The 26,823-nt window shown below is 42.5% G+C and overlaps 1 protein-coding gene and 1 long non-coding RNA gene across 4 annotated transcripts in view; one reads left to right on the top strand and one right to left on the bottom strand.

The window, feature by feature from the left end:
• LOC140195322 (uncharacterized) overlaps positions 1-10,288 on the bottom strand; it is a 48,106-nt gene extending 37,818 nt beyond the window's left edge. For all 3 annotated transcript variants that reach the window (XR_011885422.1, XR_011885420.1, XR_011885421.1), the window contains exons 1-2: positions 10,205-10,288; positions 484-655 (exon numbers count right to left, since the gene is read on the bottom strand). This is a non-coding gene — a long non-coding RNA (uncharacterized lncRNA). The remainder of the gene's footprint in view (positions 1-483; positions 656-10,204) is intronic.
• The window catches only part of vps50 (VPS50 EARP/GARPII complex subunit), a 216,257-nt gene that overhangs the window by 2,112 nt on the left and 187,322 nt on the right, over positions 1-26,823 (top strand). The window contains exon 2 of the mRNA XM_072253436.1: positions 22,086-22,157. Coding sequence (XP_072109537.1) covers positions 22,086-22,157 — 72 coding nt within the window. The remainder of the gene's footprint in view (positions 1-22,085; positions 22,158-26,823) is intronic.

Below are 26,823 nucleotides of genomic sequence, written 5' to 3'. Positions count from 1 at the left end.
GTAATACATGATACAGGTTTTCCCCGCCATCCGAAGGTAGAGCGTTCCTATGAAACAGTTCGTAAGCTGGAATGTCGTAAAGCGAAGAAGCAATTACCATTTATTTATATGGGAAAAATTTGTGAGCTTCACAGACCCAAAAATAACCTACCAAATCATGCCAAGTAACACATAAAACCTAAAATAACAGTAACGTATAGTAAAAGCAGGAATGATATGATAAATACACAGCCTATGTAAATTAGAAATACTTCTCTACAACGATTGCCTGCGCTGTTCTCCGTAGCGAAAATCTCACGCAAGCGCTCTCGGCAGAAACACGGCGCAAGTGTTCTCGGCAGAAAATCTCACGCAAGTGCTGTTGGCAAAACACTCTCCAGTAACCTTTAGGCTATGAAGCTGCCAAATCATACCAAATAACACATTAAAATACACAGCCAATATAAAGTAGAAATAATGTATGTACAGTGTAGTATCACTTACCGGAATTGGGACAGCGCTGAGCACACTGATGATGGTGTGTTAGGGTGAGTCGTCGCAGGTTAGGGTGGCGCAGTGGCCCCCACCCTCCGGGCAGCGAACCTATACCGATTCGTGAAGCATGCAGTGGTACAGCGGTAGCCGGGAGGCACACAGCACATCTTTAAGAAAAAAGCTGAAATAAACATGCTAATTAATTAGGTGCCACCCGGCATGTAATTGTCAGCCCAGATTAGAGACTGCATCGTACTTTATTGTTACTCATTCGGTTTTGATTGTTCCTTTCCTCCTCCAATTGCATCAGCTCTTCATCTATCAGTTCTTGATCATGGGATGCCAAAACCTCTTCAACATCATCTTCGTCAACTTCCACAAGCCAAGCTCACTTTGTCCTTTGTTCACCACAATTGAAGTGCTTAATTATGTCTAGTTTTATGCTAAGTGTAACACCCTTACGAGCTCTTTTAGGCTTTTCCGATACTTTAGAACTCATCTTGCAAATGACTGCTCACAGGCATGTGCTTAAGCAATGCTGGTGAGAATGCTGTTCTGAATCCGGGGGAGGGCGACCACTCAGGGCGCGCGCTGCCTTTTATGGCGCGCTGATTTTTTTTCAAGCATTGCTTTTTTCGTAACAGTGAAAACACCTTCTGTTAGCGAAAACAGGGAACTAATGTAGGTCTTTCGTAACAGTGAGGTTTTGTAAAGCGAATGTTCGAAAAGCAGGGGACACCTGTATAGAGGGAAAAAGGAATTGCAATAAGTATGTATATCAAATAGTTAAATAAGTGGTCAAAAAACATAAATTTTAAATAAAAGTAGTGAGGTAGTGTTCGTGGTTTTATCGTTCATTCAAGAATCGGATGGCAGAGAGGAAGAAGCTGTTCCTGAATCGCTAAGTGTGTGCCTTCAGGCTTCTGTACCTCCTTCCTGATTGTAACGGAGTGAAGAGGGCATGTGCTGGGTGGTGGGGTCTGCCACTTTTTCTGGCACTGCTCTTTGAAGATGTTTTGAATATGACAGAGACTCGTACCCTTGATGGAGCATTAGTCATTCTGTGTATGAGCCCCCCCAACCACCATATCAGACGGAGGTGGATCCAGTCAGAATGCTCTGTGTGTTACATCTAGAAATTTTTGAGAGTTTTAGGTGACATTCCAAATCTCCTCAAACTCATAACGAAATATAGCTGTCGTCTTGCCTTCTTTATAACTGTATTGATAACTTTATATGATTTAATTCTGCCCTTTTCGATTAACAACATAAAATAGTAAAATAAAATTATATGGAGAAATTAATATCACAGAAACCAGCTCCAGTTTCTCCCTCCATGTTTTCTGTTTATGCATCTTGATACCTCAATAAAGCAGCCAACATAATCAAAGACCTCCCCTATCCCAGGAATCCTTTCTTCTTTTTCCCTTTCCCTTTGGGCAGAAGATGCAAAAGCCTAAAAGCACATATCACCAAGCTCAAGTACAGTTTCTGTCCTGCTGTTATAAAACTATTGAACAGTACCCTAGTACAATAAGATGGACACTTGACCTCAATCTTACCTCATTCTCACCTTGTACCTTATTATCTGTCTGTACTACACTTCCTGTAACTTTAACAGAATGCAGAATGCTTATTGTTTTCCTTTGTACTACCTCAGTGAACTGTGTAAAGAAATAATCTGTGGATGTCATGCAATACAATCTTTTTCACTGCCTTGGTGCACGTGACAGTAATAAACCACCTTACCAGTTTACACAGTTCTGATCTCTGAAAAAGACAGAGTTTAAACTATGTAAAACATGCAAAACACTTCCACAATATTAGACAGAGTTTAAACTATGTAAAACATGCAAAACACTTCCACAATATTTGTCTGACTTCAGAATCGTTTTCCCAGGTCAAAAATGTCAAATACTAGAGGGGATAGTTTGAAAGATTTACAAGGCATCTTTATTTTACATTTAGTGGCAGGTGCCTGAAATACACTATCAGGGGAAGTGGTGGAAGCAGATTCAATCACAATTTTCACGAGGCATTTGTGCAACAGGCCAGGGGGGTGGAGGGATAGAGACCTTGTGGAGAGAGAAGGGATTAGTCAGCATTAACATCGTGGCTGAGGGCCTGTTTTTGTGCAGGAATGAGAATTGGGTTTATTATCATCGGCATGTGATGTGAAATTTGTTAACTTAGCAGCAATAGCTCAATGCAATACATAATATAGAAGAGAAAAATAAAATAAGTAAATTGATTACAGTATATATTGAATAAATTAAAAATGTGCAAAAAACAGAAATACTGTATATTAAAAAAGTGAGGTAGTGTCTAAGGCCAAGTGGTTAAGGCATTGGACTAGCGACCTGAAGGTCGTAAGTTCGAGCCCCAGCCGAGGCAATGTGTGTTGTGTCCTTGAGCAAGGCACTTAATCATACATTGTGCTGCGACGACACTGGTGTCAAGCTGTATGGGTCCTAATGCCCTTCCCTTGGACAACATTGGTGTTGTGGAGAGGGGAGACTTGCAGCATGGGCAACTGCTGGTCTTCCGTACAACCTTGCCCAGGCCTGCGCCCTGGAGAGTGAAGACCTTCCAGGCGCAGATTCATGGTCTCGCAAGACTAACGGATGCCTTAATTTATTTATTTATTTAGTGTCCAAGGGTTCAACGTCCATTTAGGAATCAGATGGCAGTGGGAAAAAGCTGTTCCTGAATCGTGGAGTGTGTGCCTTCAGGCTTCTGTACCTCCTACTTGGTGTTAACAGTGAGAAAAGGGTATGCCCTGGGTGCATCCTTAGGTTAGGTCCTCAGAGATCTTGACACCCAGGAACTTGAAACTGCTCACTCTCTCCACTTCTGATCCCTCTATGAGGATTGGTGTGTGTTCCTTCATTTTACCCTTTCTGAAGTCCACAATCAGCTCTTTCGTCTTACTGACGTTGAGTGCCAGGTTGTTGCTGTGGCACCGATACACTAGTTGGCATATCTCAGTCCTGTACACCCTTTCGTACCACCTGAGCTTCTACCAACAATGGTTTTATCATCAGCAAATTTATAGATTGTATTTGAACTATGCCTAGCCACACAATCATGTGTATATAGAGGGTTGAGCAGTGAACTAAGCGCACATCCCTGAGGTGCACCAGTGTTGATCGTCAGCGAGGAGGATATGTTATCACCAATCCGCACAGGTTGTGGTCTTCCAGTTTGGAAATTGGGGATCCAATTGCAGAGGGATGTACAGAGGCCTAGGTTCTGCAACTTCTCAATCAGGATTGTGGAAATGATGGTATTAAATGCTGACCTATAGTCGATGAGCAGCATCCTGACATGGGTGTTTGTGCTGTCCAGGTGGTTTAAAACTGTGTGGAGAGCCATGGAGATTGTGTCTTCCGTTGACCTATTGTGGCGGTAGGCAAATTGCAATGGGTTCATGTCCTTGCTGAGGCAGGAGTTCAGTCTAGTCATGACCAACCTCTCAAAGCATTTCATCACTGTTGATGTGAGTGCTGCTGGGCGATAGTCATTTAGGCAGCTCATATTATTCTTCTTTGGCACTGGTATAATTGTTGCTTTTTCGAAGCAAGTAGGATCTTCTGCCCATAGCAGTGAGGGGTTGAAAATGTCCTTGAATACTCCCGCTAGTTGGTTGGCACAGGTTTTCAGAGCTTACCAGGTACTCCATCGGGACCTTCTGCCTTGCGAGGATTCAATTTCTTTAAAGACAGCCTAACATCGGCCTCTGAGATGGAGATCACAGGGTCATCAGGTGCAGCTGTAGCTGTGTTCTCCCTTTCAAAGCGAGCATAGAAGGCGTTGAATTCATCTGGTAGTGAAGCATTGCTGCCATTCGTTGTTCTATGTTCTATTTCTGGTTGACACATTACTGGCAGGATGTGAGGCTAGAAAAGGTCTGGAGATGAGTTACAAGAGTGGTTCCTGGGGTAGGGATTACATTTACAAAGGTAAATTGGAGAGGCTGGGATGTCTTTGGAGAGAAGTAGTTGAGGGAAGTTTTCCTAGAAGTATATGAAATTACAAAGGAGCTAGATTAAATAGGTAGTGACATACTGCTTCTTTTGATGGAGGTTTAAATATTGGAAATCCCAGCTATCCTCATTAGTGAGGCAGCCTTTCTGAGATGTCAAAGTGTTGGGATGAACTGTAGTGTTTGATGGAGTCTAGATCAAGGTCTCTGGGGGGCTTGCTATTGCTTGCATGGTGGGTGGTGGTGGGGGCATTGATGTTTTTATTGGAGCATGTAGGGGGAGGGGAAGGATGGAAATGCTTGATGCAATGCTTTAAGCACACTGCAATTTGCCTGTCACCACAATGGGTATACAGCTGACGCAATCTCAATTGCTCTCCACCCAGCCTTGGATCACCTGGACAATGCAAATACCTATGTCAGAATGCTGTTGCTTGACTATAGCTCAGTGTTTAACACCATCATTCCTACAGTCCGGATCGAAAAGCTACAGAATCTAGTCCTCTGTACCTCCCTCTGTAACTGGGTCCCTGATTTCCTAACCAGAAGACCACAATCTGTGTGGATTGGAAATATCATCTCCACCTCGCTGACAATTAACACTGGCACTCCGCAGGGTGTGTGTTTAGCCTACTGCCTACTCTCTCTACATCCATGACTGTGGTTAGGTGTAGCGCAAACAGCATCTGTAAATTTGCTGATGATACAACCATTATTGGCAGAATTTCAGGTGGTGACGGAAGGGCGTACAGCAGCTAGATATATCAGTTATTGTTTGGTGTCGCACCGACAACCTTGCACTCAATATCAGCAAGATCACAGAGCTGATTGTGAACACAAGGAAGGGTAAGATGAGGGAACACAAACCAATCCTCATTGGGGGATAAGAAGTTTCTGGGTATCAATATCTCTGGGGACCTAAACTGGATGCAAAATATTGATGCAGCTATAAAGAAGGCAACAGCAGCTATATTTCATTAGGAGTCTGACATTATTTGGTTTGTGAACTAAAACATTCAAAAACATCTACAAACATACTGTGGAGAGCATTCTGACTGGCTGCATCACAGTCTGGTATGGTGGGGGTGGGGGTGCGGTTGGTGGTGGTGTCTATTGCACAAGATTGAAATGTTCCAGAAACATGTAAAATTAGTCAGCTCTATCTTGGGTACCAGCCTCCATAGTATCCAAGATATCATCAAGGAGCAGTGTCTTAGGAAAGCGGCGTCCATCATGAAGGAATCTTACCAGCCAGGACGTGCCCTTTTGCTATCAGGAAGGAGGTACAGAAGCCTGAAGGCACACACTCAGTGATTCAGGAACAGCTTCTTTCCCTCTGCCTTCTGAGTTCTAAATGGACACTGAGCCCATGAGCACTGCCTCACTACTTTTTTTTCTGGGATTTTGCACTATTTGTTTAAACTTAACTATTTAATTTAACTGAACTATTTAATATATATTGTGACAAAAGACCAAGTTATCAGAAGATTGATGCCGATAAGAGAGAGACAATGGGACAACATTCAAAATGCTAATATGAGAGGCGAGAGAGAGTAACGAAAAAAGACATAGTTCCGAGTATTGACAGACCGATTGCTTTGAACCTGAACTGTTTGAAGTTTTATGGACAGGCGATACCCCAGCAGGGGGATAAAAGGAACAGGTTCGCTAAGGCATGACACACCACGACACCACGAGATAACGAGACCCTGGAAGTGCGGTGTGCCCCCCCACAAGTTAGTGGAAGTTTTGGGGGTCTGGTCGCGGGACCGACCATAGATGCACAGAGTGGAAAGGTACGATCGGCGGGAACCTGGTGTGTGTGTCCGCCCTTGCCTGGGTGCCGGGTTCACTGCAGAAGAACGATCGTATCCGGAACGGAGGGATCACAGTCGGTGACCTCAGAAGACATTACAAAGGGCTCGCCCGAAAGCTAACTGTGAGGAATATCAAAGGTCTGTTTGAATCTGATTTGAATATCATCATTCATTTTCTCTCTCTCTATCTCTCTATCTCTCTCTATCTCTCTCTATCTCTCTCTATCTCTCTCTCTCTCTCTCTCTCTCTCTCTCTCTCTCTCTCTCTCTCTCTCTCTATCTCTCTCTATCTCTCTCTCTCTATCTCTCTCTCTATCTCTCTCTCTCTATCTCTCTCTCTCTATCTCTCTCTCTATCTCTCTCTCTATCTCTCTCTCTATCTCTCTCTCTATCTCTCTCTCTATCTCTCTCTCTATCTCTCTCTCTATCTCTCTCTCTATCTCTCTCTCTATCTCTCTCTCTATCTCTCTCTCTATCTCTCTCTCTATCTCTCTCTCTATCTCTCTCTCTATCTCTCTCTCTATCTCTCTCTCTATCTCTCTCTCTATCTCTCCCTCTATCCCTCTATCCCTCTATCCCTCTATCCCTCTATCCCTCTATCCCTCTATCCCTCTATCCCTCTATCCCTCTATCCCTCTATCCCTCTATCCCTCTATCCCTCTATCCCTCTATCCCTCTATCCCTCTATCCCTCTATCCCTCTATCCCTCTATCCCTCTATCCCTCTATCCCTCTATCTCTCTATCTCTCTATCTCTCTCTATCTTTCTTCTTCTTCTTCTTCTTCTTTCTCCTCTTCTCCCTCTCTCCCCCCCAAACGGCACAACAGCGATTACTGCGATCTGAACTAAAACTGAAATGAGCTCTGCGTCACTTGGGCCTGATCATTTTACCCCTAGACTGTGATAGAGCTTGATTGATCCTATTATCCTAGTTCTGTGTACATGTGTGTTTTATCATTGCTAACCTGTTGCATTTATATCCTTACGATTAGAGTACTGTGTTACTTATTTCTTTAATAAAACTTTCTTAGTTCCAGTAATCCAGACTCCGACCAGGTGGTCCATTTCTGCTGGTTTGGCAACCCAGTTACGGGGTACGTAACAATGCACAGAATGTAACTCAGTTTTTTTTCTCTCTTTATTTATCATGTATTTCATTATACTGCTGTAAAGTTAATGAATTTCCTGACATATGCCAGTGATATTAAATCTGATTCCGATGCATTTGCTGCTGCTTGTGTGCTGGGCGGTGGCTTTAGGGTTCTACTATTTTTCTGTCATTTATTCTTTGGGGTGGGGGAGGTTCCTCTTTCATTGATAACTGCACAGTATGAATTTCAGGTTGTATACTGTATACGTGCTCTGATATTAAACTGAACCATTGAAAAGTGATGAAGATTTGGAATTACATTATGTAATGTGTATTAGAATGTATTGCCACAGTGTAGGTTGTGCACACTGGCTTGATCGTGGCATTCAAATGTGAATCTGACAAAACATAATGGAGAAATATGTGCAAAGTTAAAGAGAAATGCCTCCAGGTGAAACTAGAGTTGCTCTGTTGGAGAGCCATCATTGCACATGATGGGGTGAATAGCCTCCTATTCTGTAACCATTGTTTTTTTTTGCTTTTGAGTTACATATATCAATTTTATTTATGAGTGCTGTCTTTTTTCTCATTGAAAACAAAATAGTCCCATCAATTGTTTTGTCTTTGTTAGAGAGTATTGTGGATTTAATGTGCCTATAATAGATATTACTTCAACAAAGAACCAGTCTTCAGTTCTTTTTGTAATTCTAAGTAAATTCAAAAAGCTTACAAATACAGTTCTTATTGCAAATTGCAAGCAGTAAATTAAAGTTAAATTTGCCCACAGACTAAGGCTACATCCACACAAGACCAGGTAATTTTGAAGACGCCGGTTTCGTGTAAAAACGATAGGCGTCCACACCAGGCGTTTTTGAAAATACCTCTGTTCACATTGTTACGTACCCCGTAACTGGGTTGCCAAACCAGCAGAAATGGACCACTTAGTTGGAGTCTGGATTACTGGAACTAAGAAAGTTTTATCAAAGAAATAAGTAACACAGTACTCTAATCGTAAGGATATAAATGCAACAGATTAGCAATGATAAAACACACATGTACACAGAACTGGGGTAATAGGAATCAAACAAGCTCTATTGCAGTCTAGGGGTAAAATGATCAGTCTCAAGTGACGCAGAGTTCAGTTCAGTTTGGTACAGTTCGCAGTAATCGCTGTTGTGCCGTTGGAGAGAGAGATAATGTGCAAATCTGATTCAGACAGACCTTTGTTCTTTGCAGTTAGCTTTCGGGCGAACCCTTTTAATGCCGCCTTTGGTCACCGACTGTGACCCCTCCATTCCGGATACGACCGTTCTTCCGCGGTGAACCCGGCACCCAGGCAAGGGCGGACACACACACCAGGTTCCCATCGATCGTACCCTTTTCACCCTGTGCGTCTATGGTCAGTTCCCGCGACCAGACCTCTATCTCCCACCAACTTGTGGGGGCACACCGCTTTTCCAGGGTCTCGTTATCTCGTGATCTCGTGGTGTGTCGTGCCTTAGCGAACCTGTTCTTTTTATCCCCCTGCTGGGGTATCGCCTGTCCATCAAACTTCAAACAGTTCAGGTTCAAAGCAATCGGTCTGTCAATACTCAGACTGGTGTCTCTCCGTTATCTCTCTTTCCTCTCACATTAACATTTTGAATGTTTCTCCATTGTCTCACTTATCTCTCTCATTAGCATCAATCTTCTGATAACTTGGTTTTTCGTCACAACATTAAAACAGGTACTTGGGTGAATCTTCTACTGGGCATGTGCAGGTCACATCTACAGAAAACAAGAAAAGAGGAAACGCTATACTTGGTGTGCGTTTGTCCAGTTACAGACTAGAAAATCTTAAAAGGAAATTGCCAAACGACGGACAGGTGTTGGCTCTTGTGCAGGAGGACTTAAAACAAAAAAATATGGAGTGTATGGAGGAAACCGACAGGGAGTTCACGGACAGTATGACCCAGCTGACGACGAACATTGAAAAACTGACTAACTCTGCAGAGGGATTTGCAATGATGAGGAATATGATGGCTCTCCCCCAGTACTTTTCATTGCCACAAAACCAGTCTCATAGCCACTACAATAGCTACACATATGGGCACACAGACCCCGGGTGGCCCCACCAACATCTTCCCCACTCCCACAGAGGGGTCACTCTGGAAACATTTCCTACAGTCATAGTCTCTTTACCAATGAAGGGGACGACTGGTTTTTAAAAACCTCTGGTTACCCTGTACACGCTACAATGCCCAACCAGCATTTTCAGATTTAAACACTCTGGAGAGAGTTTTAGAAAAGCTCCATTTTCGGGGGAGGAAGACGCCATTTCAACGTGGATGGAGGGTCAAAACGAAGAGAAAAAGCTTCAGTTAACGGATTTATCAGGTCTAGTGTGGACGTAGCCTTAGAGATTGCATATGTAAAAGCCACACATTAAAACAATGAGATTGTGCTAATTGGCTTACATCAAACCAGGCAACATGGGCTTTGTACCACTGTGACTTAAGTTCATACTGGCAGACCTGATTGATGTTCTCATTCAGCATATGAAACGTGGTCAGAGATATAGGCAATCAGTACTTCTTGTTTACTCAGAGATAGCCCTGACAACATTAATTTAGGGCACCTGACTCTCTGCTGTCAGAACTTTTTAGATTATTTGTCTTAATCACTTTCACCTAAAGGCATTTGGACCTTCAGCGAGGTCTTCAATTACAATGTGCTTCCGAAGGAACCATTTGTCAACCGAAAATATTGAAGTAAACAATGTCATTGTAACTTTTCAAATTCTATTGAATCACCTTATGTTTTTACTTTTGATCTTAAGGGTCTAAAAATGAGATGTACCTTTGCGTTTGTGATGAATAAAGCCTCCATATCAGCAGCTTCAGTATCTCTCTGGTCAGTGACTTTGATCACAGTCACAACAGTTTTGCATTTTTGATAGCATTGTATGTGTTCTCCCCCCCCCCCCCCCATTTTGTTTCATGTGTATTCAGTGCAATATCATGACGTGAGTCCCAAGTTGTGTTGAAATTTAAGACTAATGCACTGCGCAACATGATTTACTGGAGCATGTTTGCTTAATATTTTAACTGTATTAAGTGTCATGGGACTTGGTTTTGGAGATGTTGATACATATTGGAGCAATGTAATAATGAGACAGTTGAGCACAATCAGTGATTTCCCTAATGATTATTACTCACATATGAAGTAAGAGTGCCAATTCTTTTGAAGGAAGACTATTATATTTTTAACTGCATTGCTATGGTACAGATAGATTGTGAAGCTTAAATACTTTTAAATATTTGTATAGTTTAAAATGTAGTTATGGGCAGCACCATGATTTGGACAATCCACACCAAGGTAGTGTAAAAAGAGCTACCTTTTTAATCATAGTGGCGATTGAGATTTTGAAGGCAGAGTTTCGCGGCAGTTGCTCTGATTTGAGGAATGACCGATCAACAAGAGACACTGTGTAAAAAGAGCTACCTTTCACTCAGGTCTGCGAACAAGATTTAAAAAGCAGAGCTTTGAGCCAGTTTTCTGATTTGAGGAGCGACCAATCAGCAACGGGAATTCATTAGAAAGGGCCAATAAGAATAATTCAAGTGTAAGCGGAGTCACCATTATTGGAGCAGCCATTCTTTTGGAGTGTGGTGCTCACAACGCGCATAGACCATTTGCATAGGTTACGGCGTCCAGTTCATGCAGAAGTATAAATCAGCCTTTAGAGTGGCTTTGGCTCATGAGGCTTGGGTGAGGTAGATTCTCTTGTAAGTTACTCTCTCTCTTCTTATTTGTTCATTACCTATCTATTACTGCTTAGTATAGTGAGAATAGCTCCAGGTGCAGTGTTTTGTACTGTGTGTGGGATGTGGGAGGTCTCGGAGACTATATAACTTTACATGCTATTGAGGTTGATGACCAACCAAGGGGGGAGCCACCGTGACTGGGTCTCTGGCACTGAGTCTGGTGCTGTGGCTGAGAGAAGCAGAGAGGTGAACAGGACTGCAATGTTGATACAAGATTCCTTAGTCAGAGGAGCAGAGAAGAGGTTCTGTCGGTGCGATAGAGAGACCCGGATGATGCCAGGATCAGGGATGTCTTTGATTTTGTCCATGGCATTCTCAAGGGTGAGAGTGAGCAGCCAGAAGTCTTGGTATATATTGGCACCAATAGCATAGACAACATGAGGAGGTCCTGAAGAGAGATTTTAGGGAGCTAGGTGGAAAGCTGTGAAACAGGACCTCCAAGGTAGTAACCTCTGGATGGCTGCATGTGCTGCGTGTCAGTGAGGGTAAGGTTAGGATGATTTGGCAGATGAATGTATGACTGAGGAACTGGGTCAAGAGTTCAGATTTGTGGATCATTGGGATCTCTTCTGGGGAATGTATGTCCTGTACAAAAGGATGGGGTTACACCTGGACATGAGGGAGTCTAATATCCTTGCGGGCAGGTTGGCTAGAGTTGTTTAAACTAATTCGGCAGGGGGATGGGAACTGAAGTGAAGGTGCTGAAGATGAAGTAGTTGGTTTACAAACAGAGGCAATGTGTAGTGAGACTCCTAGCATGAAGAGGCTGAAGATGGGGCAAGATTGTAGTCAACAGGATGAGTTGCAATGTCTTCTTTTAGCCCTCCTGATTTCCTGCAAGAAAATACTTAAGAAAGAAATCAGGAGGGCTAAAAGAAGACATGAGGTTGCCTTGGCAGTCAAAGTGAAGGATAATCCAAAGAGCTTTTACAGGTATATTAAGAGTAAAAGGATTGTAAGGGATAAAATTGGTCCTCTTGAAGATCAGAGTGGTCGGCTATGTGCGGAACCAAAAGAAATGGGGGAGATCTTAAATGGGTTTTTTGCGTCTGTATTTACTAAGGAGACTGGCATGAAGTCTATGGAATTAAGGGAAACAAGTAATGAGATCATGGAAACTATACAGATTGAAAAGGAGGTGGTGCTTGCTATCTTGAGGCAAATTAAAGTGGATAAATCCCCAGGACCTGACAGGGTATTCCCTCGGACCTTAAAGGAGACTAGTGTTGAAATTGCAGGGGTCCTGGCAGATATATTTAAAATGTCGGTGTCTATGGGTGAGGTGCCAGAGGATTGGAGAATGGCTTATGTTGTTCCGTTGTTTAAAAAAGGATTGAAAAGTAATCCGGGAAATTATAGGCCGGTAAGTTTGACGTCGGTAGTGGGTAAGTTATTGGAGGGAGTACTAAGAGACAGAATCTACAAGCATTTGGATAGACAGGGACTTACTAGGGAGAGCCAACATGGCTTTGTGCATGGTAAGTCATGTTTGACCAATCTATTGGAGTTTTTTGAGGAGGTTACCAGGAAAGTGGATGAAGGGAAAGCAGTGAATATTGTCTACATGGACTTCAATAAGGCCTTTGACAGTGAGGAAGGTTTTCAAAGCTTGCAGAGGGATTTGGACCAGCTGGAAAAATGGGCTGAAAAATGGCAGATGGAGTTTAATACAGACAAGTGTGAGGTATTGCACTTTGGAAGGACAAACCAAGGTAGAATATACAGGGTAAATGGTGAGGCACTGAGGGGTGCAGTAGAACAGAGGGATCTGGGAATACAGATACAAAATTCCCTAAAAGTGGCGTCACAGGTAGATAGGGTTGTAAAGAGAGCTTTTGGTACATTAGCCTTTATTAATCAAAGTATTGAGTATAAGAGCTGAAATGTTTTGATGAGGTTGTATAAGGCATTGGTGAGGCCGAATCTGGAGTATTGTGTTCAGTTTTGGTCACCAAATTACAGGAAGGATATTAATAAGGTTGAAAGAGTGCAGAGAAAGTACAAGGATGTTGCCGAGACTTGAGAAACTCAGTTACAGAGAAAGGTTAAATAGGTTAGGACTTTATTCCCTGGAGCGTAGAAGAATGAGGGGAGATTTGATAGAGGTATATAAAATTATGATGGGTATAGATAGAGTGAATACAAGCAGGCTTTTTCCACTGAGACAGGGGGAGAAAAAAACCAGAGGACATGGGTTAAGGGTGAGGGGGAAAAGTTTAAAGGGAACATTAGCGGGGGGCTTCTTCACACAGAGAGTGGTGGGAGTGTGGAATGAGCTGCCAGACGAGGTGGTAAATGAGGGTTCTTTTTTAACATTTAAGAATAAATTGGACAGATACATGGATGGGAGGTGTATGGAGGGATAAGGTCCGTGTGCAGGTCAGTGGGACTAGGCAGAAGATGGTTCGGCATAGCCTAGAAAGGCCAAAAGGCCGGTTTCTGTGCTGTAGTTTTTCTATGGTTTCTATTTCTAAAAGGCGAACAAAATAGAAAAAGATGAATAGAGGACTATAGGTGTTATATTCGTATGTGCTCAGTATACGGAATAAGGTCGATAAACTTGTAGCACAGTCACAGATTGGCAAGTATGATGTTGTAGGCATCACTGAATCATGGCTGAAAGAAGACTATAGCTGGGAGTGTGGTGTCTAAGGATACACAATGTATCAAAAGGAATATGCAGAAAGGGAGAGGGAGTGGCGTGGCTCTATTGGTTAAAAAAATTAAATTTAAATCAGAAAGAGATGACATAGGGTTAGAAGATGTTGAATCATTGTGGATAGAGCTAAGGAACTGCAAGGGTAAAAGTCCCTGATCAAAGTTATATACATACCATCCCCCCCACCCCCCAAACAGTAGTAAGGATGTGGTCTACAAGTTCCAAAGGGAGATGGAAAACGCATGCCGAGATGGCATTGTTACAATAGTTATGGGGGATTTCAATATGCAGGTAGATTGGGAAAATCAGGTTGGTGAGGGATTCCAATAGGGGGAATTTCTAGAATGCCTGTTAGATGGAGAGCAGCTCGTGGTTGAACCTACAAGGGGATCAGCTATTCTGGACTAGGGGTTGCACAATGAACTGGAATTGATTAAGGAGGTTAAGGCAAAGAAACCCTTAGGAAAAAGTGATCATCAAATGATTAAATTGACTCAGAAATTTGAGAAGTTGAAGTCAGATGTATCAGTATTACAGTTGAGTAAAGGAAATTACAGAGGCATAGAAGAGGAGTTGGCCAGAATCGATTGGAAAAGAACACTGGCAGGGATGATGGCTGAACAGCAGTGGCTAGAATTTCTGAAAGCAATTGGGGAGGCATAGGATACCTACATCCCAAAGAGGAAGAAGTATTCTAAAGGCAAGATGACACAACGGTAACTAACCAGGGAAGTCAAAGTCAACATAAAAGCCAAAAGTGGTGCCATATAATAGAGCAAAATAAGTGGGAAGTTAGAGGATTGGGAAGCTTTTAAATACCAACAGAAGGCAACTAAAAAGTCGTTGAGAAGTTAAAGATGGAAAACAAAAGTAAGCTAGCCAATAATATTCAAGGGGATATTAAAAGTTTCTTAGATGCATGAAGTGTGGAAAAAAAAAGTTGAGAGTGGATATTGGACCATTGGAAAATGATGCTGGAGAGGTAATAATAGGGGACAAGGAAATTGTGGACGAACTGAATAAGTATTTTGCATTAGTCTTCACTGTGGAAGACACTAGCATTATGATGGAAGTTCTAGGTGCTGGGAGTCATGAAGTGTGTGAAGTTACCATTACTAGAAAGGAAGTTCTTGGGGAAATTGAAAGGCCTGAAGGTAGATAAGTCATCTGACCAAATGGTGTACACCCTGGAGTTTTGAAAGAGGTGGCTGAAGAGATTGTAGATGCATTAGTAATCTTTCAAGCATCACTAGATTCTTGAAGACTGGAAAATTGCAAATGTCACTCTACTCTTCAAAAAGAGACAGAGGCAGAAGAAAGGAAATTGTAGGCTAGTTAGTCTGACCTCAGTGGTTGGGAAGACGTTGGAGTTGATTATTAAGAAAGTGGTTTCGGAGTACTTGGAGGCACATGATGAAATAGGCTGTAGTCAGCATGGCTTCTTCAAGTGAAAATTTTGCCTGACAGATCTGTGGAATTCTTTGAAGAAATAACAGTCAGGATAGTTGATGTTGTGTACTTGGATTTTCAGAAGGCCTTTGACAAAGTGCCACACATGAGGCTGCTTCACCATCTCCAAGCGCATGATATTACAGGGAACATTTTAGTGTGGATAAACCAGTGGCTGGTTGGTAGGAGGCAAAGAGTGGGAATAAAAGCCTTTTTTGGTTTTCTTTTTTCCTAGTCCTGATGAAACGTCTTGGCTGAAATGTTGACTGTACTCTTTTCTATTGATGCTGCCTAGCCTGCTGAGTTCCTCCAGCATTTTGTGTGTATTGCTTGGATTTCTAGCATCTGCAGATTTTCTCTTGTTTGTGATTAGCCTTTTCTGGTTGGCTGCCTGGTGACTATTGTGTTTTACAAGAGTCTGTGTTGGTACTGATTCTTTTTACACTATATGTTGTGACGAGAATACACATAAAATTAAGATGTTTGCTGGCCTGGGTTAGCATCAGTGGCATCAGCAGTTGGTCTGCCACCTGTCCTCAGGGGAAGGAGAGATAAGGAACAATGAAGCAGCGTCTGGAGATGTGTAATGAAGGGACGGGAGAGAGAGCTGTCTGGAGCGGCTCCCCCTTTGAACCCTGAACTGTTTGAAGTGATGGACAGGCGATCTGGAGATGTGTACTGAAGGGACGGGGGAGAGAGCTGTCTGGAGCGGCTCCCCCTTTGAACCCTGAACTGTTTGAAGTGATGGACAGGCGATCTGGAGATGTGTAATGAAGGGACGGGAGAGAGAGCTGTCTGGAGCGGCTCCCCCTTTGAACCCTGAACTGTTTGAAGTGATGGACAGGCGATACCCCAGCAGGGGGATAAAAAGGGACAGGTTCGCTAAGGAAGGACACACGACACACAACACCCGAGGTAACAAGACCCTGGAAGCGGTGCGCCTCTCACGAGTCGGTGGGAAGTAGCAGACCTTAAACGCACAGGGTGGAAAGGTACGATCAGCGGGAACCCGGTGTGTGTCCACCCTCGCTTGGGTGCCGGGTTCACTGCAGAGGATCGACCGCATCTGGAGGAGGGGTCACAGTCGGTGACCTCAGGTGACATCACAGAGGACCCGCCCGAAAGCTGCTTGTGAGCAATATCGCCGGTCTGTGAGTGGAAGCCGTTACTGAATGATCAGTCGTTCTCTCTCTCCCTCCCCCCATGTTGTCCATCGCCATGGCAACGATTACTGCGAACTGAACTATTAAATCAAACTGGACTTTTGTGTCACTTTGAAATTGGTCATTTACCCCTAGATAATGATAGAGCTTGATTGATGCTGTTATCTTAATTCTGTGCACATGTGTGTTTATCATTGCTGAACTGTTGCATTTATTATCCTTTCGATTACTGTGTTGCTTGTTTCTTTAATAAAACTTTCTTAGTTTTAGTAATCCAGACTCCAACTGAGTGATAAATGTCTGCTGGTTTGGCAACCCAGTTACGGGGTACGTAACAATGTCAATGATTTGAATGATGGAATTGATGGCTTTGTTGCAAAGTTTGTAGACAATATGAAGATAGATGGAAGTGTTAAAGTTGAATCTGAATAAAACTCAGGAGACCAGCTTCTTATTGTCACCACAGCTTATTGGACACTGTCCTGCAGGAGTTCGAGATCCAGTTGTTAAAGGGAAGCCACATAAGTATTGGCACCATCTGACAAATGGACTGCTTCTTTCTGGTTATAGCCATATATTTATACATAGTAAGTCCCATACATTACTGTTGCAAGATATCATTAGAACTGGTACGCCCACCAAGTCTGTTGGTGCAAAACTTAGTTACAGATAAGAGAGTCCACTAAATCATGGTTTAATTACAGATGGATGTGCTGTCCAGTCCTTATCAGTTATTCCCTTTGTTAGGCCCTGACTTAATTGCAGATGGATATTCATTCCTGTCCTAATCGGTGAGTCTTCCTCCACCCCCCCCCAACTCAAACAAAGGTACAATGTACAATTTATCAAATTCCCAATGTCTCTCTGCAAATTAAGAGGGAGCTAGTATAAGCTTTTTTTTTGCTAACTGCTGAAGACAGAGTTTACTTCAGTTCAAAAATTCATTTTCAGTCCCAATTATTCTTTTAGCCAGAGATTACATAGGTTCAAAATGATTTTTTTTATATATCCTCAATTCCTCAGAAGGGCAGGTAGTTTTGATGAAGTAGAGAAATGACAGAGGACTTAGACAAATTAGGAAAATGTGCAAAGAAATGGCAGATGGAATACAGTGTTGGGAAGTGTATGGTCATGCACTTTGGTAGAGTCTGTGGTGAGGAAGGCAAATGTGTTGTTAGCATTCATTTCAAGAGGACTAGAATACTAAAGCAAGGATGAAATGTTGAGACTTTATAAAGCACTGGTGAGGCCTCAGTTGGAGTATTGTGAGCAGTTTGTCTTCGAAAGGATATGCTGAAACTGGTGAGGGTTCAGAGGAGGTTCACGAAAATGATTCCAGGATTAAGTGACTTGTCAGGTGAAGAGTGTTTGGCTCTGGGCCTGTATTCACTGGAATTTAGAGGGTGACTTAATTAAAACCTATTGAATGCTGTCTTGTTGGAGTGGATGTGGAGAGAATGTTTCCTGTGGTTGGAGTGTCTAAGTCCAGAGGGGACATCCTCAAAATAGAGGGGCGTCCTTTAAGAACGGAGATGAGGAATTTCTTTAGCCAGAGAGCGGTGAATTTGTGGTTACAGGTAGCTGTGGAGACCAAGGCTTTATGTATATTTAACGCATCTATTGATAGATTCTTGATTGGTCAGGGCATGAAGGGGGTATGGGGGGGCAGGTGGTGGGAAGGCAGGAGACTGGGGCTGAGGAAAAACGGATCAGCCATGATGAAATAGCAGAGCAGACTTGATGGGTCATATGGCCTACTTCTGCTCCTATATCTTATGGTCTTTGGATATGGCTCATTGAGCTGCTGCCTCAGAGCAACCAGTGTCTGGCATAAATCCTAATCTCTGATGCCATCTGTATTGAGTTAGTGGTTTCTCTTTGTGAAGGTATTGATTTCTTCTGAGTGTTTTTCTTCCATATCCTAGGATATTCAGTTTAGTAGATGAATTGTCTTTGGCAGCTTGGCCATAGCAGCGGTGGCTTTCCCTATTCGCCTGTTGAACTCTGGATCGAGGGACAGGTTGCTGGAGACTGTCGATCCTAGGTAAGTGAATTCATCTACTGCTTGCAGGGTGTGGTCACCGATGCTGATGCTGGGGGCTTTGCTGACGTCCTGGCCTCTGCCTTCTTCAGACTGATGGTGAGGCCAAACTCTTGGCAAGCATGTGCCAGGGAACTGACTAGCCTGTGGAGACCAGACTGTGTGTGTGACCTCAGCGAAGAGTATCTCCTGGATCAGGACCTGACGCACTTTGCTCTGAGGCGTGCAAGGTTGAAGAGCTTGCTATTGGACCTAGTGTGTAGGTACACTCCGTCATCAGATGTTCTGAAAGCGTACAACAATATGAGGGAGAAGAAGATCCCGAAGAGCGTCAGGTCAAGGACACAACCCTGCTTCACTCTGCTTTGGATGGGAAAGGGCTCTGAGGATGATCTATTGAATTGTACTGTCCCCTGCATGCTGTCATGGATTCAGCAGCTTTGAAGGGCATCCGATCTTCTTTAGGAGTGCGAAGAGTCCTCTTTTGCTAACCAGGTCGAAAGCCTTGGTCAGATTGATAAAGGTAATGTACAAAGGCTGTCTCTGTTCCCGGCTCTTCTCCTGTAGCTGCCTGAGTGAGAAGATCATGTCGATGGTGGATCTCTCTGCTCTGAAGCCACACGGGGACTCAGGGTAGATGCGTTCTGCCAGTGTCTGCAGTCGCTTAAGAACCACTCGGGCAAACGCCTTGCCAATGGTGTTGAGCAGGAATATGCCTCTGTAATTGTTACAGTCATTGCGGTCTCCCTTATTCTTGAACAATGTGATGATGATTGCGTCTCGCGTGTCTTGGGGAACTGATTCCTTCTCCCAGCACTGGCAGAGCAGCTCGTGAAGATGGCTTAGGAGCATTGGTTTCCCACACTGGATCACTTCTGCAGGGGATGCCGTCTTTGCTGGTGCCCTGCCTTGAGCAAGCGAGTTGATGGTTTTGCTGAGTTCTTCCTCTGTGTTTGAGAGAGTGTGGAAAAACAACAAGCTCACCACAGCTACCAAGATTGAAGTGTACAGAGCCTGTGTACTGAGCACTCTTCTCTACGACAGTGAGAGTTGGACAGCCTGTGCGCTCCAAGAGTACCGCCTCATCAGCTACGGTGCTTGTGTCGGATCCTGGGCATTTCCTGGAAAGACCGTGTGCCAACAAGGACGCCTTGGACCAGGCCAGCATGCCAAGCATGTATGTCCTTCTCACACAGCGACGACTGCGCTGGCTTGGCCACATCCCCAAGGACATCCTATACAGAGAACTCGCTGCAGGATCCTGGCCCATAGGGCGCCCACTGCTGCGTTACAGGGACGTCTGTAAACGTGACCTGAAGTTTGCTGATATTGGGGTGGACAGTTGGGAAGAGACAGCTGTAAATTGCTGCACCTGACGACAGGCTGTACGTAACAGGCATTACCGATGCAGAGGAAAAACGAACTCGACTGTGGTCGGACAGAAGAGAGAGAAGGAAAGCTGCGGCAGTGACGACCCAGCCCCAACCATCAGCCTTCGTGTGCAGCAGCCGTGCCAAGGACTGCCGCTCAAGAATTGGCTTGTTCAGCCACAGCCGGCGCTGTTCCACACCCAATTGAGTCCTAAACCGGGCGCATCCATTGTCTACTTAGACGGAGCCATTAATATTATTATTATTAGTTGAATTGTCCAGTGTAAATTGCCTCTACTGTATAGGTGATTGGTAGATTCAGAGGGGTAATAGATGAGAATGTAGAGAGAATAAAAAATTGGATTAAAGAATGGGTAATAGAATTTAAATCAGATAAGTGCAAGATATTGACTTCAGTAATATAAACCAGGGTTGGACTTGTGCACTAAATGGAAGGGGCCCTGGAAGTTGTTGTAGACCACATTTTGGAGTATTGTGTCTAGTTCTGGTTGCCTAGTTATAGGAAGGATGTCATTAAGGTGGAAAAGATGAAGAAAAAATCACATGAGAATGTTTCGAGGACCGGAGGGTTTGAGTTATAAGAGACTGCATAGGTTGGATTCCACCCCCTCCCCCCCCCCCCCCCCAGGACTATAGGAGGCCAAGGGGCAACGTTATGAAGGTATATAAAATCAGAACGGGTATAGATAATATGAATGATCAGTTTTTTTTCCATGGTAGGGAGTGTAAAACTGGAGGGCATGGATTTAAGAAGTGGAGAAAGATTCAATGGTATCCTCAGGGGCAACTTATTTACACAGAGGGTGGCGGGTATATGAAGTGTACTAGAAGTAGTTCTGGTGGGTACAGTTTCAAAATTTTAAGACATTTAGAGAGTTACATGGATAGGATGAATTTAAAAGGATATGAGGCTACCTTAGGGAAATGAGACTAACTCAGGTAGGCAACTTGGACAAGTATGGGCAAATTTAGTTGAAAGGCTGGTCTCTACACTGAGCCTGTGCAGAATTTGTGTAAATGGTTGGCGCTGGCTCGATGGGCTGCAGGGCCTCCTCCTGTGCTGTATTTATGATTATCCTCCACAGTTGCTCAGGGATTTGAGGTTTATTTATCACTATGCAAAATAATTGTGCCGCATTTAAATTACAAATAATATTAATTAATATGTTCCAGAATTTTCCTCCTGAACTGGTTGGAAATGTACATTTTCAATAGTCCCAGAATTTAGGTTTGCATGTTTTTGAAAAGTTTAATGCCGTTAAAGTTTATTAGCGCGTGATTATTAATCTATAGGTTTGAAAAGTTGTAAAATGAGCTGTGAAGATTATGAAATGTGAATGATTTTTAAAACATGTGTGGAAAATCAAATGATGGGCTCCACCATGGATAAAGAAGTCACCAATACTGATGCAGCATTGCATCCCAAAATGTTGGAAATTCATCTCCTCCCACAGATTCTGCTTAATCCCCGAGTTGGTCTGGCAGGTTATTTGTTGTGTTAACCCAATTTGATTGTGAGAGGGTGGGGGAGAATGGAGACTAAAATGCAAGAAATACCTCTGCAATTGTCAGAAGCCTGTGAACTATGGTGGAGAGGAATTGTAGGCGAAAGGAAAAGTGATAATTCTGCTACTGTGATAAATGTGTGTTTGGTCATTGGAAACTGCGGCAAATGAAATAATCTTTAGTTTGAGTTTAAGTATGCTATTGGTCAATAACACAACAGGGAAAAGGAGTTTAGAGAACTTGAGTGAAGAAAAACAGGAATTGGCGAAATATCTTACAGAGGAAAGCCAATGACAATCAGTAGTGAACCCAAACAAATTTGCTTCTGTTCTTGGTGCATCTCTGTTAAGCCAACAGAATTTGTTTTGAACCAAATACACTTTGATATATACCACAACGATGAGAAAATCTGCAGATGCTGGAAATCCAAGCAGCCCACTCAAAATCTTGGAGGAACTCAGCAGGCCACGCAGCATGTATGGAAATGAATAAACTGTCGATGTTTCCGTCTGAGACCTGAAACGTCGACTGTTAACTCTTTTCCATAGATGCTGCCTGACCTGCTGAGTTCATCCAGCATCTTTTTTTGTGACACTTGAGATGTAATTAATGAATGTTACATTGGAAAGCAAAGTGTAGCATAGCATATTGAAGCATATGTTGCTCTTTATTATAATTTCTTCAATTTGTCTTGTTTTTTTCAGGGCCTGAAAAGCCCACAAGAAAATGTGCCAGAGATTAAATCCCTTGTTGAAAGTTTTCGAATCCCCAGCAAGGTACTGTGCCAAAGTTGTCATGTTGTCAACATGATGTGTGCAATATTTAACTGTGTCGAGTGTAATGATATTTGCATTGATGAGACCCTTCAAAGATCCTTCTCTTCCGCCCCCCCCTCCCCCCCCCCCCCGGTAAGTTGAATGGTTAAATTGATCTTTAAATTAGAAATAAAGCTGTTACCTTAAAATACAATGTAGAATGTACACTCATGTCTTGTATTGAGAAGTTATTCATGGTATGCAAATGTAGGTCTGCAACTTGTTATGTCTTTGTCAGCTGTTTTGAAGAGCCATGCTGTTAATATTCTCAAAAGATTTTGGGTGTAAGCTGAAGGCTGAATTATAGAATATGTAAAAGAAAATGAACTCCCATGTTCAGTGTAATCATGGTGTGCTTTATATTTTTTCAAATCTACGGTTATTAAAAATGATGTATGAATTTCACAGTGCTGTATCTTTTTGATTTGATTAAGTATAAATTATTTCTGACTAAAAATCCTCTTACCAGGCATCACTTCTTTTAAAAAATATTATTATCAGTTGTATTCCGTTAGAGGTTGTTTTGGGTTCTTATTCTTTCTGCTCACGTATAGCTAATTCTGTCAAAATGTCTGTTTCCATAATGTGAATTGTATATTTTGTAATTAATGAATTGAAGAATATTGTATTGAATTGGTTAAATGCAATTTCATTTGGGAGCTGGGAGCTGGAACTGGAAACCATTTCGATGTTACTTTGGAAATTGACAAGCATGTTATTTTTAACCTCCCTGCAGTAATCAGTCAATTCAATGCAATTCAAGTTTAATTATCTTTCAACCATGCGTGAATACTTATTAATATAGCCAAGTGAGATAGAGTTCCTTCACAGTACCAACAGTCACACACAGCACAAAGCACACATAGCATGTATAAGATAGAAAGGTACCCAAGGCTGACAAGGGAAATTAGGGATTTTATCATTTCCAAAGAAGAAACATACAAATTAGCCAGAAAAAGTGGCATACCTGAGGACTGGGAGAAATTCAGAGTCCAGCAGAGCAGGACAAAGGGCTTAATTAGGAAAGGGAAAAAAGATTATGAGAGAAAGCTGGCAGGGAACATAAAAACTGTAAAAGCTTTTATAGATATGAGAAAAGAAAAAGATTGGTTAAGACAAATGTAGGTCCCTTACAGTCAGAAACAGGTGAATTGATCATGGGGAACAAGGACATGGCAGACCAATTGAATAACTACTTTCGTTCTGTCTTCACTAAGGAGGACATAAATAATCTTCCGGAAATAGTAGGGGACCGAGGGTCTAGTGAGGTGGAGGAACTGAGGGAAATACATGTTAGTTGGGAAGTGGTGTTGAGTAAATTGAAGGGATTGAAGGGATTAAAGGCAGATAAATCCCCAGGGCCAGATGGTCTGCATCTCAGAGTGCTTAAGGAAGTAGCCCAAGAAATAGTGGATGCATTAGTGATAATTTTTCAAAACTCTTTAGATTCTGGATTAGTTCCTGAGGATTGGAGGGTGGCTAATATAACCCCGCTTTTTAAAAAAGGAGGGAGAGAGAAACCGGGGAATTATAGACTGGTAAGCCTGACATCGGTGGTGGGGAAAATGCTAGAGCCAGTTATCAAAGATGTGATAACAGCACATTTGGAAATCGGTGAAATCATCGGACAAAGTCAGCATGGATTTGTGAAACGAAAATCATGTCTGACGAATCTCATAGAATTTTTTGAGGGTGTAACTAGTAGAGTGGATAGGGGAGAACCAGTGGATGTGGTATATTTGGATTTTCAAAAGGCTTTTGACAAGGTCCCACACAGGAGATTAGTGTGCAAACTTAAAGCACACGGTATTAGGGGGTATGGTATTGATGTGGATAGAGAATGGTTGGCAGACAGGAAGCAAAGAGTGGGAATAAACGGGACCTTTTCAGAATGGCAGGCAGTGACTAGTGGGGTACTGCAAGGCTCAGTGCTGGGACCCCAGTTGTTTACAATATATATTAATGACTTAGACGAGGGAATTAAATGCAGCATCTCGAAGTTTGCGGATGACACGAAGCTGGGCGGCAGTGTTAGCTGTGAGGAGGATGCTAAGAGGATGCAGGGTGACTTGGATAGGTTAGGTGAGCAGGAAAATTCATGGCAGATGCAATTTAATGTGGATAAATGTGAGGTTACCCACTTTGGTGGCAAGAATAAGAAAGCAGATTATTATCTGAATGGTGGCCGATTAGGAAAAGGGAAGGTGCAACGAGACCTGGGTGTCATTATACACCAGTCATTGAAAGTGGGCATGCAGGTACAGCAGGTGGTGAAAAAGGTGAATGGTATGCTGGCATTCATAGCAAGAGGATTCGAGTACAGGAGCAGGGAGGTACTACTGCAGTTGTACAAGGCCTTGGTGAGACCACACCTGGAGTATTGTGTGCAGTTTTGGTCCCTTAATCTGAGGAAAGACATTCTTGCCATAGAGGGACAAGGTTCACCAGATTGATTCCTGGGATGGCAGGACTTTCATATGATGAAAGACTGGATCGACTAGGCTTATACTCTCTGGAATTTAGAAGATTGAGGGGGGATCTTATTGAAATGTATAAAATCCTAATGGGATTGGACAGGCTAGATGGAGGAAGATTGTTCCCGATGTTGGGGAAGTCCAGAACGAGGTGTCACAGTTTGAGGATAAAGGGGAAGCCTTTTAGGACCGAGATGAGGAAAAACTTCTTCACACAGAGAGTGGTGAATCTGTGGAATTCTCTGCCACAGGAAACAGTTGAGGCCAGTTCATTGGCTATATTTAAGAGGGAGTTAGATATGGCCCTTGTGGCTAACGGGATCGGGGGTATGGAGAGAAGGCAGGTACAGGGTTCTGAGTTGGATGATCAGCCATGATCATACTGAATGGCAGTGCAGGCTCGAAGGGCCAAATGGCCTACTCCTGCACCTAGTTTCTATGTACAACCGTTCAATAAAAGAGACCAAACTCAGTTCATCAAACACCGCTGAAATCTGCATACTGCAACTGAGCTTGTCTTCTGCCAAGCAAACACTGGAGAGTGGGGTCTGGCAGCACCGATTCCAGCTTGGACGCCATGCCACACTGCCCAGACGTCTCTCCCTGGTAACTATAAAAAGGCAACACTGGCTTGAGGCCTAGTATATATGTATTTTCAACAGATCTTTAGTCCATTGTTCTGCCGAGTGCACACTTGGTGGGGGTGGGGGGGAGGAGGTGACAATACAAGCCTAGTTTCACCAAGGGAGGCAGGCCATTGGAAATTGGCAAGCAATGCCTTGATTGACACTTGTGTAAGGAAAATTTATTAAAAAATTTAACATGGAGTCTTTAGCATTTTTAGCTTGCAGTAACAAAATAAACTTATAGTTATTAAAAATACCTTTTTGAAAATCCTGTACGACGTATAACTTTTTATTGCAAGTCTTAGACTCTCTTGTGAGTGGCTGCTATTTTCTCATTGTTTTCATAAGGCAATTTTCTATAATACGAGCTCTCTTTGGAATGGAACTATTCCATTATAGCAGAACTACAGTATCTGTATATCATTTTATTTCTGTTCATATTAAACTTTAATATTTATCGGTAGTTAGTAGAATGTATAAGGGTAGTGATCAATATCCTTCAGGAGTCCCTCATGGAACACTTTTAAGGGAGTTATATGCTGGATTTCTTTGTATCATAATTGTGTATTTTGTTCCTTTGGGTATTGTAAGTGTTTCATTATTTCTGATGCTTTTACAATCCTGTAATGAGAGTGTAGTGTTAAATAACAAATTATGCATTTGCTAACTCTTATTGTAATTTATTTTTAGATTTTAAATACATCTGAAAAAGAACTCTTGCTTAATTACAGTTTTACATTTTGACATATGAAATGTATGGTTTCCGTTTTGAATTACCTTCAATTATTTGCTATTTTTATTAATGACATTGAAGAGGGAACCGTATATAAGGAATCCAGATTTGCTAATGACATGAAAAATGCTGACAGTGCAAGTAGTGTTGAGGATATTGCAATTCTGTAATAGGATAGGGATAGAGCAAGTGATTAGATTTAGAAAATGGAATTTAAAATTGGGAAAGTGTAAAGAGTTTGCACTTCAGAAAGAGGAATCAAAAGGCAGATTATGTAAATGGTAATAGACTGCAAATGAGAGAACGGCTAAAAGAATAAGGAAGGGAAATTTCATTGGAGGCAGTCCAAATGACACTCACTAATATTGTCTTTTCAATAGAGGTTAAATAGGTTGGGTTGGTTTTTAATTAGAAGAATGAATTCTTAATGAACTTAAAAGATCTTATTGACACATCAAGGGTCCTATGGGGACATGATAGAGTGCATGTTGAGATGAATTTACAAGTGGAAAAATCTCAAATGAGGGGACATGGTAAGGTGAAAGACATTTCTTTTCAGGGTGAGGGTGATGATTCTCTGGAATTCTGTACCCCAGAGATTATGGAGGCCAGTTTATGAGATCATTTTTAAGCTGATGTCAATAAATATTTGTAAGGTTAGGGAGCTGAGAAATGTGATGAGGCTCGAGATAGATCAGCTGTGATCATGTTGGATGGTGGTGCAGTTTTGAGAGGCCTGCTGGCCTATTTCTGCTCATATTTTCTTTTTTTTTGTCAATTTCAAATGCATGAAT

Source organism: Mobula birostris, chromosome 3, assembly GCF_030028105.1.
Source record: "Mobula birostris isolate sMobBir1 chromosome 3, sMobBir1.hap1, whole genome shotgun sequence".
Taxonomy (NCBI): domain Eukaryota; kingdom Metazoa; phylum Chordata; class Chondrichthyes; order Myliobatiformes; family Myliobatidae; genus Mobula; species Mobula birostris.
This window is presented reverse-complemented; position numbering and strand designations above follow the sequence as displayed.